General features: G+C 41.5%; 1 protein-coding gene across 3 annotated transcripts; it reads right to left on the bottom strand.

Moving 5' to 3' along the window:
- Positions 1-270: 270 nt before the first annotated feature.
- polq (polymerase (DNA directed), theta) lies at positions 271-17,415 on the bottom strand. Of its 3 annotated transcripts, none has more exons than XM_026170910.1 (35): positions 17,100-17,415; positions 16,866-16,965; positions 16,316-16,788; positions 15,994-16,223; positions 15,182-15,358; positions 14,859-14,989; positions 14,600-14,756; positions 14,152-14,263; positions 13,848-14,049; positions 13,630-13,771; positions 13,317-13,463; positions 12,843-13,055; positions 12,597-12,739; positions 12,203-12,392; positions 11,774-11,916; positions 11,381-11,574; positions 10,906-11,030; positions 10,160-10,403; positions 7,903-9,427; positions 6,236-7,820; positions 5,931-6,071; positions 5,639-5,841; positions 5,038-5,245; positions 4,767-4,960; positions 4,527-4,655; positions 4,217-4,391; positions 3,980-4,103; positions 3,181-3,281; positions 2,969-3,051; positions 2,790-2,891; positions 2,594-2,705; positions 1,790-1,914; positions 1,544-1,679; positions 1,319-1,425; positions 271-1,242 (listed from the first exon to the last, which is right to left on the bottom strand). In XM_026170910.1, the coding sequence occupies exons 1-35, from the start codon at positions 17,165-17,167 to the stop codon at positions 1,129-1,131; spliced, it is 8,355 nt and encodes a 2,784-aa protein (XP_026026695.1). In that variant the 5' UTR covers positions 17,168-17,415; the 3' UTR covers positions 271-1,128. The 3 variants fall into 3 exon arrangements, with proteins under 3 accessions (XP_026026695.1, XP_026026697.1, XP_026026698.1); XM_026170912.1 differs by having other exon boundaries at positions 14,859-14,878; positions 17,100-17,163; XM_026170913.1 differs by lacking the exons at positions 14,600-14,756; positions 14,859-14,989 and having other exon boundaries at positions 17,100-17,163.
- Between the last annotated feature and the right edge of the window lie 279 nt (positions 17,416-17,694).

Here is a 17,694-nt window from a genome sequence, read left to right on the forward strand (position 1 = left end):
CCTTAATAAATACTTGGGTAATGACTACACTGACATTAGTTTGAGCAAACAAGATGTTCTTCATTAACAATACAAAAACTGACGTGAGTTTACTGTTTCACACATAGAAAAGCCTTATTTTGACAGACATTAATCATCTGGGATCACACTCCTGTGTTATAACACATTTGTTTTAAAAGAAAATCTTTGCTGTTCATGATTTGTTGTATTTGTTCATGAATGTCTGTGACATGTATTTATTTACTTGTTATGCTTTTTTTTTTTTTTTTTTTTTTTTGTTTGTTTGTTTGTTTGTTTGGGTCAGACTGAGCCTGTATTGATGAGCTCTAAGTAATGGTGCACTGGTTAAATAATCAATAATGAATAGTAGTCATCCAGAAAGTCTTTCTCCAGGTTTATAATTCTCCCTTTCATTAAGTTCCAGGTTAAAAAGAAGGCTTTCGATCAGTCTGTAGTGCCTACAGTGGCAATAACGTCAGTGTAGTTTTGAATGGAATCAGTTAAATTGAACTTTGTCTTGAAGATTAAGTCGCATCTTATCATCTGTCTTGGACCTTCTGGCTGAACACCACAACGAGATGCTTCCTCAGTGTTCCTTTGTTTCTCTGCTCAAAACCAGAGGTGGTGAAATTTCCTTTCTACAGCAGATGTCTACCCATAATGACAACACTTCTTGTGCAGTGAATTCATCATTTTAAAACAAAGCAGTGTTAATTACAGATACTGATGTATGTTCTTGTGACAGACAAGCTCAACCAGTGGTCCAATAAAATGTGAGATTTCAGGATGTCTTCAAAATTGAAGCTGCTGACTCGTTCTTCGAAGTCAAACTTTACAACAAATACAGACACTATGATTTGAATTTATTACGTCAGATATTTATAGAGAGAAAATATTACATGTAACTGAGGTTTGTTTTTTGTTTTTTTCCAAACTAAAAATATAATTTGATACAGTACCTTGGGAAATTAAATTATAAATACATTCAAAAGTTCATTCAGATCTCATAGTGGGACTGCTACATTTCATCATTGCCACTGTAGTGATTAAAAACATAACACAGTATCTACATAGTAATAACTGAGGAAAAGTGCATTGTGTCTGGTTTAAATATCAAACTGTAACATTTCATATATCGAGGTCCTGCAGGTTCCCCCAGCTGGGTCCCACTTTGACTTTGGCCTTCAACTTCACATAGAGTTTCACTACTGACTCCATCTCTCTCTTGACTATCTGTGCAACCTGACAGAAGCAGAGGTTCGTGTGAGAGACACTTCACACAGCTGTGTGCAACCAAAACAGTAATTCCTTTATGTACCTGTATGAGGTCTTCTTCTGTGGCTTCGTAGATGAGTTCATCATGCAGCTGCAGGATGAAGTAAGCTCCTCTGAGTTGTGATCTTCCAGCTCTGCGATGATTACGGACTGACGAGATTACAGACGTGATTAATTTACAGACTTAAACATGATGCAGGGGTTATCGCTCCCTGCATATTACATTAATGCAAAAAACCAAAAAGGAGACAATTTGTGTTCAGGTCACCTGAATTTGTGTGCTGGTGAGACGGAGGAGCTGCAGGATACGTATTTCGTAGCCGTTTCTGGATGTTGACAGTGGCAAGTTTAACAATATCAGCTGCAGAGCCCTGTACGGTTGTGTTCACTGCCTGCCGCTCTGCCTAAAAAAGTTTTGTGTTTTAAGGAAAAGGTGAAAAAAGTGGAAGAAGCACTGCATGCGTTTTAAATGACATGCTTCATATCTAAATTCTGTCAAAGAACTCGTGCTCACGTGAGCTTTGATGTGTCCATTGTTGCTGGTTATTCCAGGTAGATATCTTCTGCGACCCATCAGCGTCTGGACATAGCCGTCCTTTATACAGTTCCTCACAGTCTGTTTAAGAAAAGCATTGATCCCTGAAATGTCAGAAAGAAAATGTTTTAAAATGAGAATGTAGAAGTAAGTTTAACCAGTTTAAAGCAAACATGTCAGTGGTTCAAGCCCCCTCTACAATTGACCATGGTCTGCTATACTGGATTATCAATCCAACTCTTGGTCTTGTTATGCTCCTCAGCTTGTTTTAGTACTGATAATAACTGAACGACGTTAAGAAGTTTACACTTACACAAGTCTAATCTTCACAACACTGATAAGATTAGAAAAAACATTTCATACTACCAAAAAAAAACAACCAAACAAACATTCAAGATCTTGCTGTGTCTCTTTTTTTCAAGTACAGGCACATAATTTCCATTTAATGTTTTTATTTTTTCCTGTTATCTCATTGTAGCTATAAACCCCTCAATATTCCAACCTGTATACTGCAGCACATCCCATGAACTGGATTGTCTCATATGCAGAATTTGTGTTTTTTAGCATTGTGTGATGCATAACAGTGCAGAGAATATGCATGCGTCTTTCAGATGGACTCAAATTGGATGAAGAAAAAGTCACATGGGAACAGCTACATTATGCGTGTGTGCAGCAGTCTGCGTGGGTGTAAGAGACACCGTGGCAACAACCGGAAATACACGGCTAATATTAGTGATATTACTAATATTGAGACATGTGTAGTGGGGAAGCCCCAGTGTATACCTTTGTATCTGGCTTTGAAACTCTCAATGTAGCATGCTGCATCATTCTCATCCACTCCCATTTGCTCCCCCAAAGACTTTGCTCCCATCCCGTAGATGATGCCATAGCAAATCTGCAAACACAGAAGCATGTACTCCCCTGGTGACCTTGCATGTGTGCATGTCCTTGCTGTCTACCCTTTCCAGCCTAGTTGTACCTGTTTTGCCTGTTGTCTGAGGCTGTCATTCACTGACTCTGGCTCGACACTCTTCCACTCAGCTGCAATGCAGCGAAACACATCTGCTCCACCATTCAGCACCTGGTGAACATGCAAAGTTCACAATTTGAGTTTACATATTGTTTTCTTTCCATTAACCAGATTTAAATTTCACTGACCTGCAGGAGACGCTGATCCTTTGAGAGATGAGCTAGCACTCTCAACTCCAGCTGGGAGTAATCAGCTGCTAATATCATTCCACCTACACAACAGTACAAAGCTTATAGAAGCGCCTGAGGCAAAGCTACAGGAAGGACAGGTAACCACTCATCAATATGAACTATACGTGGATGTACCAGTAGTATTATTATTAGAGAATTATTATATTAACCTGAAAAAGGAATGAAAGCATGTCTCATGCTAACAGAGAAGGCAGGGCCTTGTTCTGAAGTTCCAGCTGCGACTGAAGATACCACAGAGCGTCTCCTCTTTCTGTAACAACAGTGTAAAAAAATCATTATAGCAAGTCCACCCTGCTACATCACGCCGAGCTACTTAACTTTTAAAGCGGTTAGTTTTGGAAAAAAAATGCATTATTCTTCTTGCATTATTTTAGGGATGTAATACTATTACTCTGTTGTTGGCCTATTTCTACTTCTACTTCATAGACAGACCTATGAATATGAACAGAACATTCGGCATAATAAAAGAGATGAGCACAGGCAAATAAACTTTTCATTTAATTTATTGACTTTTTCCACTGGAAAATACTTTACAGGTTATTATTAAGTAATATGCCACATTTAACGGGAGGCAAATAAAACAAACTACATATTTTAACACATATTTTTAACACAGTTACATGTACTGTAAAATAAATTTAAAAACTGCAGTCAGGCCTACAGTAACAGCTGCCAACTTCATTTCTAAAGAAAATCTGAAACTGAATTAATTTAGTGAGAAACGTGTTTTCTCATTTACATATACAGTTGTCTTTTTTCATTTTTTTCTTTTCTTTTCTTTTTATTGACTGTCTTTGCATCTCATGACCTCTTGTTCGTTTCTTTCGCTTTCCTGTTTGTTTCTTTGTAACATAGAAAATGCTAAATTAAAAAAAACATATTTATATAATTAAAACTTGATGAATTCCCCTTTTAAAAACAAAACACTTTGATCAAGTTTAACCTTACCCTGCTTTGGTCGTCCTGTAACAACCATCTTGTGAAGGTGGGCTCTCACCCACCATGGTGGGCATGTGAATCTCAAAGTCTTTGGGGACGTTCTGTATGTTTGGCTCGGTGAAACTCACTCTACCTGAGGACAGAATGAGCCGAGTCACTACAGGCTTCATATTTAACCTAAAGGGAAAATGTATTTGACAGCAGTGAAATCTCAGAAGTCTTCGTGTGCTGGTGTTTGTGTTTTACCTGTGGCTGTGTGTGTTTGAGCGATGGGGTATATCCTGTCCATCTCCAGTGTGGGGTGGTATTGTTTTTCCCTCTGCAGAGGGTAGACCACTTTAGTCAAGGCGTTAGTGATACGTCTCCACTCCAGAATTACACCTGGCAACGTGTGCAGCGGGCGAAGTTTCTCCAGAACATCCTGCTTCGAGAAAGAAATGTTAGAGTTACGAAGCCAAAATAATGATTTACAGTTTTATAATATAATAAATACGTTTCTTGACAGCAATTAGGTGCAGGAGCAACATTAATTTGGTGAAATGTGAAATTGCTTCACCTTTGTGGTGCTGAACTGCTTCCCAAGTCGCACTCTGCCACCTGCCCTCCTCGTGTATCCCAGAGTTTTCTTACTTTTTGATCCACCTGCGTCACCATTTGGAGGTAGGTGGAGTTCTAAGAACAACACCTGCGGCATACATGTGAGCACACACAAGTTCAGAAGTCTTACTACGCTTTGCGCAGACTAATTGGCAATTTTACTCAAAAACGTAGCTGGGATGGAGAAGAAGTGTCTGACCTGTGCAATGTCATCGACGCAGGTGAGGGAGAAGCTGTGTCCAGCCAGAGCGTAAGCTTCAGATTCCAGCACAGACAGTTTGGCTTGCATGACGTGTTTTTGTCGTTCACACTCTTCAACACTGAAGCCGACTCCGTTCAGTTCCAGCAGGGCCAAACAAACCTGGGAAGGCATCTCTATGCTCCTGAAGAAATCTGACATATATGTACAATATTGTTAAACAAATGTCTAAACACATATTTCTGAACACATGGAGTGTGAGTTTCTATACCCAGTGTGCCCTCTTTCTCTAGCATGCCGGTCAGATGGTTCATGACGGCGTGTACGAGCACGCTTGTGGTTGCCGCCCTAACACGGGGACAGTGTGAATGTGCATTTCCAAGTCCGTCCAGCAGCGGTAACTCTTCTGGACAGTAGACAGTGACCATGTTGGGTAAAGTCCTCTCCTCACTGCCAGGGTCCAGCAGCCAACACGCAACCTGTGATAGATATTCACAACTTCAGCATGACATTTATTTTCTTTAACAATTTTTTCCCTCCAAGCATGGCAACTGTATTTAACCCGTAATGTTATTAGTGTATCTGAGACGAAATTTTACATATTGCTGAGAAAATATGTTGATAAGTATAAGCAGATCATCTCTTATTGCTCACGGGAAAGATTGTATCTCTCGGCTGACTTGGAAAAGACTTGATATCCCCCTGGGTGAGCTGGAAGATGTGTCCGAAATGAGAGAGAAGTCTGGGCTTTTCTGCCCAGACTGCTGCCCCCACGATCCGACCCCGGATAAGCAGTAAGAGGTGGATGGATGGATTATCTCTTATCGTTTATAATAAATACAAAAAGTCTCAGTGTTTTTCTGTTTTCTCACCTTTGGGTCTTCACAGTTTCCTTCCAAGCTGATTCCACAGCTCAGTACAAGTGTCTTGTACACCTGTATGATGTCATATACAACTACCGCACGCACTTCATGACCAGCTGATTGGCTGCTCAGACAAGCTTTCACCTGCTCCAGCCTCTCATTTACTGGCAAGTCATTATCCAGTGGAGGAGGGGCCAGACTGGCGCTCAGGCCTAAGGGAAATGCAAACAAGGTCAACTGAGAAAACACTGTTAAAGAGCGAGCTGGTAATGTCAACCTGCATGTATTTTTCGATCGCTACCTTTGCTCTGCTCTTCCTGCAGGGATACATAGTATGCGTCTCTTCCTCCCCAGCATACAGACAATCCAATCAGAACAAGCCCTTCGCTGTTCCTTAATGGAAATCCAACAGGCGTGTTGAGCCTGTGCTGAGCTGCTGACTCTGCACAGAAAATAAATGGATGAAGTCACTGATCTCATCACAGGCTAATTTAGTGGTGCTTATGCTGACGAGAAAAAAATACAGGTGCTAAAGAAATTTTGTCAGATGATGCAAATATATTGAGTGCCTTGGAACTGCTTCACCCTAAATGACTCTTCAGTTACCTCTCTTGTGTTTCCCTCCTATTTCCCCCTCAGGCTGCTCTGTCCTTTCACAGGCCAAAGCCAGAGAGTAGCGCTGTTTTGTTTTCCACTCTTTAATGAACGTTTCAAAGAGGCGCCTGTCGCTTGCCACGTCTATGATGGAGAAAGTCCCGGAGTTGCTGGAACAGACAGACGCATCCTGGGACAGCTGAAGCGTGAAGCTTTCGTGAAACACAGGTGTCTCTGTATCAGAGAGAGGCTGTGGGGATGGAGGAACAGAGTGTCGGGGAGGGCCGAGGGTCTCGCTGGTGGATGTGGTTTTCAAATTTGACTGCAGAACAGTTGTTAGTTCAGGATTAGGTAGCGTCTGTGGTTCCTGTCCACGTTTTTGGTGGTGATCAGTTGTTGATTCTAGACTCTTATTGTCAGAAGCAGAAACTACTGATCGAAGATTATGGTTTCCTGTGGGAGTTTTAGGACATTTTGCAATTGCCAATTTTTCTTGAAAGCGGCTTGACGGAATCGACTGGTTCAGTGGTGACTGGATGGATGAGGTGGTCAGCTTTACTCTTGGTGTAACAGGTGGTGTTTCCTGAGTTGGGGGAATGAGGTCACCAGCAGAGCCTGGTCTTTCTAGTAAATTTTCACTGTCACTTCTTAAAGATCGTCCTTCTTTAGAGTTACTTGTAGCAGCAGATTGCTGTAACTTCTCCCTCTTTTTGCCTGCTTGCTTCGAAGACTCTGGTATCAGTGGAGCACCAGCTGTGTTTGCAGCAGCAGCAGCATGCGTTTGAATGACCGTGAGGCCTTCTGTTGTGTTTTGCAAGGGCTGGTCAGACATGCTAGGCCAGCGGTCAAAGATCTCTTGTAAACCAGGGCTACAATCAAATGCACTTTCTGGAGCATTTTGCTGAAAGGGTTGTTTAAAAACTGTATTATGTGACAATATGGCATCCATTTTCTTTTTCTTTTCCTTCTCTTCTCCTTTAGTCTCTACATGTTTTGCATTTTCAACATCTTCAATACCTATTTCCTGTCTCCCTCCTGGGTTAACACTTTCTTGTGTGCTACACTGTTTAATGTTTTTTAGATTTTTCTCATCATGTTCATTTTGAGGTGTAGTAGTGAGTTGTGGCTGCATCTGTCCTTCACACAGAACATTCTGCTCTGGGTTCACTTGCTCATGCTCTTGTTCAGTACCGTCTGCTTGTCTGAACAAACTCTGCCTTTCCAGATAGTGTTCACCGATCAGCAGCGAGTCACCCCACTCTGACAGGTTAAAGAAAGACTCGCCCCATTGGATTGCCTCCTGTTTCTCTGCCTCCTGGTTGGCAAGAAGCTCACTGCGTCGTCTCTCCTGGGTCGATGAAGCACGCTTTTCTTTCACCTCCTGGTTTATAGATTCCTCCTCATCTGATTGGTCAGGGATCTGGTGCGGGCTCAGATCCGCCAGCAGAGGGCTGTGATATAAGCTGTCAAAAAGGAAGCTACTGCTTCTGTTAAGACTCACAGAAGAGGTCTGATTAGGATCCGGGGCCTCATCATTAAATGCACCTTCATTTTCATCTTTATTCATGTTATCACCACCTCCTGGCTCAGGTGAAATCTTTGAGAAAGGAACAAATAAGTATTTATAAAGACGACCATATTCACACAATTCTAGCATAATATATGTTTCAGTCTCTTACCTGATGGCTGGTATTGAGGATGAGCTCCATCTGGCTATCTGAGAGAGAAACATTGAAGCTGGGGTGTGCTTTGTCTGGCCCTTTAAGTCCATTTGTTCTTTCATGTCCATTTTCCTCCAGACCTGCAGCTACTTCCAACAATTGATCTTCTCTTCTCTTTTTTGTTTCAACTTCCTGATCCATACATCGGACGACCTCATCTGTCTGTTGAACAATGATTCTCTCTGTCTGAGTGTCCAGTTCAAAGCTGTCACCAAAACTCTCTTCTCCCGTTTTAACATCCCCCTCAATTTCATCATCTGTCTTATCTCCTCCATAGAGCTCAGGAGATGAAAACTTCTCTCTGCCATCCATCCGTCTTCGCTTGGCCTCAGGAACAGTGGCAGAGGAGTCCGAGAGGGGAGAGTTTAATGTGTCTGGATTTGTAGGTGTACGAGGAGGGGTTTCGTGCATACGGTGAGGGGCAGGAATAGTTACTAGCAGCTGACCTGAATGAGCTGAATTTTTGACTGAAGAAACTATTGCAGGTTTCGAGTGTGACGTTTCTGCGGTCTCAACGTTATCTTGCAGATTTTTGTCAGTCTGTATGGAGTGCAGGACTTTTCTTAAGGCTCTCTTCAGTATACCAGGTTGCACAGGTGAAACAGTGAGTCCTGTGGTGCAGTCTCCTTTCACTGTCCTTGTGGAAACCGTTTGCTGTTGTTCTGCCCGTGATATTGGCGCTCTAAAACGTGGAAGCAGTATTGGAGAAGGTGAGGCCTGAGGCTGTGGTCCCGGTGCAGGCACGGGCAGGGGGCTAGATATAATCTCAGCCAACTCCTGTGTTAGGCTCTGTTCAGGAACAGGCTGATTTACTTGACAATTCTTTGGCCTGATTGAGACCGTGACTCCATCTGCGTCTCTTTCTTTTCGCTTTGCTTTGTGGCACTCCTTCTCTTCCTGCTCTGACCCTATGTTCTCTGCGTTTTCACCTTGATTTTCTGCAGCATTTGTTATTGATTTCTTTGTCACTGCTTTTGATGTTTCATTTTTTCTTTCTCTGTTTGCTTCCCCGATTTCTGGGTGAGATCTGCCTTCCTTTCTGGGATCTTCCAATATATTCTTTGATTCCATCACTCCTAACTTCCCCTGCTCTTTTCCTGCTTCCCCTTTTTCCCTGCTGTTCCTTCCCCCCATTTTCACTTCAGACATCTTTTCATCACTTTTACAGCCTTCCCTAATCTCTTCTCCATGATCATTGTTTGTCTCTGGTTCTTGTACACTGAGACACGAGGAGGACGAGGTGTCCGAATCCCCAGAGTGATCATCAGGGCTGTTTACAGCAGGAGCCCCAGGAGGAAGACTTGTAGGATCCCAGTGAATTCCTAACTGGGCCAGGTCTTCTTGAAGAAGGAGCCTTGCCTCAGACACTATCTCAACAGCTGCCTCCTGTTCTGTGAGAGCTCGTCCACCAGTCACCCAGACACATCGGAGGCTTCGTCTCTCAGCTGCCTCCACTTCACTCTCATCCACTGCACGCTTGGAGCTGATGAAGGCAGACAGTACAAGACTGGTTATAGGTTATAAAGTTCTCAGGAGATTATAACTTGAGTGCATACCTTTTGAAATTGAGTTTGAGTTTAGATGGTTTACCACACCAGCTACATTACGGGGGTAGTTTAAATTGTTTTTTAGTTTGATTCACAGTGCAGTTGTTCAATTGTTATTCCTTTTTTTTGACTGATGTGCATATAATTATGTTCCTCCTGTAAGCACATCAGGATTTTTCAGTTGCATTAACTTTAAAAGTTATTAATAAAAAAATTAATCCAGTTCATCTGAACTGGATTAATTAATAATACACTGATTAATTTCTTTGCAATATTATTTTTCTGTTTTTCCAGCAGCGTTCTGCAACATTTACCAGGTCACAGTTCTTGAGAAATGGAGCACAGGCAAAGGAAAAACCCAATAAATATTTCTGCAGACCCAGGTCGCTTTCTTTAAAATTGCAAAAAATGAAAAATGCACTGGCCTTGATGGAAGCAGTCTTATGTGCCTTATGCACCACTAAGATGCTCCGCCCACCCATTTTTTCCCATTTAATTCTTAAATACCTTTTATGCAGTACGTAGCACATTTGAAAAACTGTATCAGATTTGCTGATTAAAAATTTAAAAAGCAATGCCATTATTTGCCTAGACAGCAGAACCAAATAAGTGCCATTCTTCAGTGACCTATCAGGGACTTCATATCTTTAACACAAATACACACCTACCTCTTAAATGGGATGGCATTCCGCAGGGCTTTCTCAACATCAGCTGCGGTGGCCCTGGCCAGCTCTGCGACAGTGCAGAGGCCTTGGGTGTAGAGCGCTCTGGCTCGAGTTGCATTCAGAAGGGAAACTCTGACCAGGTCGACCAGCTCCCTCTGGACTCCAAAGCTCAACCTGGTCTGGTACTGGGATAAAAGCAGTTCCATGTTGTGCCAGCCAAGACGCTTGCAGAACACAGTTACCATACCTGAGGGAACACATTTACATGCTTAGTTACCAACATGTTGCTTTTTGTTCTGTTTTTCTTTCGTTTCTTGTTGTGGTTACACTGATCACTGATTCAACAGCATTTAGATCCATTCTGATCCAGCGAAACGCCTGATGCACACTGGAACGAAATATGTTAACATGAATTACCTTAGAAAATCTCATACTAACCTGACTGAAAAACATGGACAACTATGAATGATGGATACATGTCTATAAGTTATGTATATAGGTGCAGAAACACATTTAAGTTGTAGTGGAGGTAAGTCTCTCCTGCGTATCTACCACTCAGAAGTGTTCCTGCCTCTTGCATTGAGTTAATGTTCTTGTTAATGTTCTGTTTAAAGGTAAAGTTTTGTCACAAATTCAAAGGGTGCGTATTCTAAAGTGTAACGTGTTCTCTGCTGCAAGCCTCAGAAAAGCTTTACGCTCAAGCCTCCAGAGGCGCTGGAACAACTTGTCTGAATCTCTGAAGTATCTACCTGCATACGTGGAAGCAGACTGCTGCAGAGATTGTAACTGCCCACGACTGCAGTTGTATTTGTTTGCAACAGTTCCCAAAGGCACCTCATTCACCAGATCCTGCAGTACAAGAGTTGTGAAAAACCTGAGAGCAAGTGAAAGAAAAGAAGATGGGAATTACAAAGGATTCAGTCAAACAAAAGAATATACTTTTTCCAGTAATGAAATATATCCCTTATTTGTTTGGGGGTTGGGTTTTTTCCCTGTGCTTCTCATATGAGTCAGCTTTTAAACAAGGGCCGCAATGTTAGGAATCACTATGCACACAATGAACAATATAATGTAATCCAGTACTAAACCCTGATTCATCAATAACATTTCAAGGTTTGCAGCAGTTTGAGGTTCTGAACATGTGAACTGAAAACTAAATGTAAAGGATATTCAGTAAGTATATGTTATACACATGACTTTCAAATTATAATAAATGTGTTTTACCGTTTATGAATAGCCATTTGTCTGTGCTGCTTTTCTGTCTTGGCAACAAGTTTCCCGCCGACAGATCGTGCCAAAAAGCCTTCCTGGACGCCAACCAGTTCTGCTACTCTCTTCATCGATGATGACAGCTGCTCCCACAGACAGAAGAACTGATACCAATCTATGGTGGTCCACTCTGTGTACAGTGGAGTGATCTGAGGAGAATTTGGACACAGTATTTCAAATATTTAGATTTGGAGCAGCAGTGTGGAATTTTAAGAGACGTGTCCTCTCAAAATATTTTTGTTACCTATAAGAAAGTTAGGATTTAAGCACCATTAGGCATGTATCAACAACCTTAAGAGGTATTATATAGCCAACAGAAAATGTTCCAGCAAGTTTTAATATATGTACCAGGTACAAAATGTGCAAATCATTTTCCAGGACAAAACCCTTCATGGCCCGCTGCAGGTCTGCAAATATTCCTAGAGCCTCAGGAGGAGATAGGGAGGAAGAAAGGGTGGCGGCGCCAAGTTGAGTTGGACAGTACCGCTCGTCTGGGTATGCAAAGACATGAGACAGAGAGCATATAATTCACTGAAAATCTGATAAGAAAATGATACTAGGATCAAAGAAAGTAAAGGAATCACAGTGAAATTAGTCTTTTATCAATTAACTGTGAAAACATTTTTTTTTAAATGTTGAAAATGACTATTTGAAATATGCATTTCTACCAGAACATAATATTATTGAAGGCCTATTCATCATGTGCCAGTTTAGCAGTGATATGAAAGGATATGAAAGGATGAATACTGCAGGATATTATCAAAACTGTGGGATTACCTTGTCCATCTTTTTGAATGTTAATAAATTCATTCTCCATCAACCATTCAACACAGGTCTCAATAGAGCCTTTACTGGCCTCTTCTTTGGAGACGTTTTTGCCATGACATTTCATGCTGGCAGCCAGAAGTGAGCACGAAGCATACAATCTCACATCTTGCGGAGTGCTGGCTACACCTCCAACGATTATCTGTGTGTCAGAATGAGGGGAATAAGGAAGACAAAACATTTACAGACATCTTGACGCAGCTGCTTGTTTAGTCACTGTGAGGTTAGGTAAAGTACCTTGACCGTACATCAGTTAAACTAGCGCAATAGCTGTTATAAAAGAAGGAAATAATCTACTTTAAGCATAACTTGTTACTATTCCTACCAGTTTGAATAATAATCATACCTCCAGGATGGCTCGTAGCATGCTAGTGGTAACACCTTCACCCTCTCTTCTCACCAGGCAGCTGCTGATTGGCTGAAGAGCACCTTTAAGCAGAGTGATACCTTTCTGACGCTCTGCCTCCTTACACACCAGCACACTTTCACCTAGAAGGAAAGAACAAAATGATAAAACACAAAATAAAACTCTAAACTTAATTTTTTTTTCAAACAAAATAAACTTCATTCATTCATGAAAGACTTCACACACCTGTAGTGTCAATTCCTTTTCTTCCTGCTCGTCCTGCCATCTGTTTGTATGTGAGCGGATCCAGCAAGTGACCGTTGAATGTGGGAGTTCGAATGATGACCCTGCGCGCTGGGAGATTAACCCCTGATGAGAGGGTCGAGGTGGCAGCCAGGACTCTGATCATGCCCTGGCGAAAAGCTCCCTCCAACACGTCACGTTCATCGAATGTTAATCCTGCAGAGTCAAACATTAACTCATATAAACATACTCAAAAAAATATTGCATTTAGTCTAGAACAATGGTTCTCAAACTGCGTGGCAGGCCCCAACCAGGTGACCAATAAGAAATTAAACTAAGTTGATTTAATATAACAATATAGTTATATTATTCAACAACTATTGACAATAGTTGTTGAATGTGGGGGCATCAAATTAGGTTTAATATCCAGTAGTCTAGACTCAGCTGTGGTTAAAAGGATTGCATAAATGTGTTCACCAGCATGGTGGAAGGCCACGCCCCATGGCACAGTGCGCTGCAGGATGGGGTCCAAACCAGCTGGAGTTCGTCTTAATTGAGCTATTACATCCACTAGTCCCTCCTGATCCAGACGCACTGTCTGAGGCTCAGCTTCGCTCTGACGCTCTGAGAAAAAACATACCAAACACAACACACCATAAGATTTGAGATAAAATTCTGTGACTCAAATATAATAAATTCATTAAAAAACTGAATGTGCATATCATAACATGCTGCAAAAACAGGCTATTGTTCTACCTCATTCTGAAATAAGTATTTAAGCTTCACAAACCAGCATGTCTGAGGTTGTAAAACTCTCTCGCGATAGTATCTGCCAGTTTCTCACACCAGTTCTTTGAAGGGCAGAATAGCAGCACGCAGTGGCCCTCTCTCGCTGTCTCATAGCACAAGCTTACTACGTGGTCATCATCACCCTATGACGTAAAGAATCTGTTAATATACTACTATTCATGACAAACTATGTCTCATCTCTGGACTTTACTCAGTTACCTTAACGTGGAGTGCAGGAGTAAAATGTCGGACCACAGAGAGACTCTGGTCATAGATGTTGCAGCCCACCTTGAGGTGCTCCTGCAGGGGTACAGGTCTATAGTCTGTCTGGTACAGCTCTGCACCTAACCAGCTAGCCAGGAGCGAGAGGTTTGGCAAAGTGGCACTCATACCGATTATTTGAATGCCCTCAGAAAGAGACCTGCAGAAAGACTAATTAACACTTTTGGCAGAGGAGCATGATTTTTAAAGACTGCAAATTCAGAAAAGGTCAGGCCAAAAAAATTAAATAAATGGCACAGACCCCATGCTGTTCTGCTTCTGTGCAATGTAGCGGATTTTAGTTAAGAGCAATTCCAGCAGGTATCCTCTTCCAGAATCTCCAACCATATGCAGCTCATCTACTACCACCATACCTTGAAGCACAAAAATAACAAACTCATTCTCTATTAATTATATCAATGAATGCAAACAATTAGGACTGCAAAGCAATAATATCTTTTAGAATTTAGTATTTCTGTATTTAGTAATTTACTGTAGTGTACTGACTTTGGTAAATTACTTCTTTTATTTCAGTTTATAAAATACCTGCAAATAACCCAAATGCGTTCAGTTTACACTGATAAAAGTGAGAAAAGAAGGAACTTCTTAAACTTGAAAAGCTGCAGTTAAGCAAAAGTTTGACATGACCGTCAATTGACGACTCAGTTGTTCAACTGTTTCAGTACTAGCACCTATAACAAATTTATTACCTAGAAGAGTCATACTATTCTCTTCAATGAGTCTGTTAAGAAGAGAGTTGGCTTTTTCTATGGTGCAAACAGCTACGTCCAGAGCTGTGAACCCTCCAGCAGCAGAGGTGCTGCCCATGTACCCCTCCACCCGAACTCCTGCCTCTTCAAATATGCTCTACAAGATAAGATACACAAGTGTGTTAGACTGAGACATATACACAGAAAACACTTTGTCCATAACCATATGCATGAATTTCTCTGTTCACTGCTCACGCACCTGAAGGTAATGCATCTTCTCTTTTGCAACAGAGACAAATGGCAAGATGAAGAGAGCTTTTCTTTTTGTCTCCAACACACGCTTTAACATCAACAGCTCTGACACCAGAGTTTTTCCAGCACTAGTAGGGGCTGAAATAAAATTAAAAAAAAAAAAAACACAAAACGAAACAATAATAATAATAATAACAGCAATACAAATAATAATTGAAAAGATTTTCCCAACTGATATGCCTGTTGCTCCTCCCTCCCCAAGACCCACTTTAGAAACCTTGAGATCATAGAGGAGAGAATAAAGAAAACATAAAACATTGAGATTCTTACCAGAATACACCAGGTTACCTCCCTGCAGCACCTGTCCAACAGCAAGGCACTGAGCCTGCCACTCAAACATCCGAGTCACTCCATGTTTCTGGTATCGGTCCAGCACAGGTTTTGGTAAGCCCCAGTTGGAGAGCAACAGCTTTTCAGCTTGGTCAGGAGGAACACACAAGGCAGGACCTACAGTAGGACACAAGTTATTACACGTAGTATTGAATCAAAATCTTCAATGCTTTGTTTAAAACAGATATGTGATCATGTCACACACATGTCAAATATGAATACAGTTTATTGAAACAGTCCAAATCTGGGCACACATGAACAAGAAAGCCATTCATACAAGCTGCAAAACTGGTTTACTAAAAGGATAAAATAGCCACCTGCTGCAGGGCCTCAAAACTGTGATCAGTGGTCGCACCACTGCCTTTGATTATATTCAATATGAGGCAACTTTATTTTATTTGGGCCTTTTTTCTTCTTGTCTTCATGCCTTTCCTTGTCTTATGTAAAATAGTTTTAACTGCTTTGTTGGCGATTGGTGCTAAACAAACAAAATCCCCTACCTCATGTCTCATCTAAGGGGAAGCAGCTTGGAAATGTTGCTATTGATATGTATGCTATGAACGTTGATATTGAAACCATGTTCTGAAGAGGGTTTACTTATCATATCAAATTTTACAACCTTGATTATTTCTGTGCACATTCCTAAGCTGTATGCAGTAACACACACAATAGTTCATCTGTGTTTCGTCCAGCAGCCAGCTGAATGGTTAATCTAGCTCGACAGTTTTATGTCAGTGCCTGGTGTACTTTACCTGGATGAGGCAATGTGTCACTGAGAGTGCTGAGCTCTAAGCCGCTGGGGACTGTGAGCACAGAAGCAGACTGACTCTGTAACGATTGCTGGAGTTTGGCCCTCTTCATAGCTGCTGCGAGACGGGTGGGGCTGAACAAGATGTAGTCCCTGGATAGATGGCCATTCTTACTTGACCCACTTTTGTCTTCGCTAAAAGGAGAACTCTTTCTTTTAGACACAAGCTTCTGGCTGTGGAACAGAGCAAGAGAGAATATGTTGACAGAAGCAGTTCAGGAGGACATTAAAGAAATTATACAAAAGCTAGACAAGTTAAAACACACATGCTGGAAGTGCCTGCTTGCTGACTCTTTTGTGTGTTCTGGCAAGCTACAACGTTGACAACGGCAGAAGCAAGCTTTGAAGTAGTGCTCTGTGGATGTTCCACTTCCTCCGAGTCCTCACTGAAGAGAAGCTTTTGAGCAAGCTCTTTGCAGTCAGCTCTCCATCTCGCTCGCTTGCTATCCCCTCTAGGCTCACAGACTCCATCAATAGGGCAAGGGTGTCTGCGGGATCTTTTGTCTGAGGGGTGAAACGATGCTCCATCTCTGATCTGCACCAAATCTCTCTCCTTTTCATTTTGTGCAACTAGTGCAAGGGGGCGTAAAGGGGCAGAGGGAGTTGATGCTGATGATGGTCTTTCCAGGGCATGTCTGTTTACTGCGAGCTTCACAGGGTCCACAACGTCTAGCGCCAGCAAGACCTCTTCACTGAGAGCTAAAGTGGACTCCCCCAGCAGAAACACAGCTCCTCCGTTCTAAGACAAAAAACAATGCTTATGATTTATTTGAATCAAAGAAGGACAGAGAGAGTAAAATAAGCTGTTCCACTCACCGTGTGGTTGTCTTTGTTGCTGTTCTGTGATCCGTTTGTTTTGTCTGACAGGCTTGTTTTCTGTCTGTCTCCGTTTGGTGGCTCATCATGAGCTTGGAAGCTGTGCGCAGAAATAAGTGCATTCATTACTTCAACACGTACGACTGGCGATTATATTAATATTGGTGTCTCCAAGCAACAGCTGACTGTTCATAAATGTCATTGCAGATAAATGAAGTGAAACAGGTTACTCACCTTCTTTTCTTTTTGACCTGGTGCTGTCCCATGTAGCTCCTTTTTTTCTGAGGACCCGAGGTGTTCATGCTGAACAAACTGCAGAGGTTTTAGTGAACGCCCGAGTGAGTGGATGTGAATTAACATGACATAAATTTACCCTCGACACAGGCTTATAAACTCAATTTGATGTTCACAAAACAAAAGAAAGCAATAGTCAACCTCTTAAGTAATTATTTTAGTAGCGAAAAAAAACAATAAAAAAAACCTTTTAGTTTGATAAACAAATCTCAAATCAAAAAGACCGCCGGAGCGCCACCCCGGTGTTTCGCTAAAACAGTCCGACGGAATACAAGCTGTTCCTAAGCAAAGTTCCATTTAGCATCACTATTGCTACTACTATCTATTCTACATTGACTATTAATAATGATTGATGTGAATAATGATTGTGTAGTGAATAATGATTGTGTAGTGAATAATGATTGTGTATTTACAGTGGTACTTTTTACTTTCTACTTTACCACTTACGTAAACGTAAAAGTAATACATTCTAAACCTTACTGAACCTTACAATATAAAAGTAAAACTATCCATTACACATAAAATGGGTTCCATA

Source organism: Astatotilapia calliptera, chromosome 6 (assembly GCF_900246225.1).
Source record: "Astatotilapia calliptera chromosome 6, fAstCal1.2, whole genome shotgun sequence".
NCBI lineage: Eukaryota > Metazoa > Chordata > Actinopteri > Cichliformes > Cichlidae > Astatotilapia > Astatotilapia calliptera.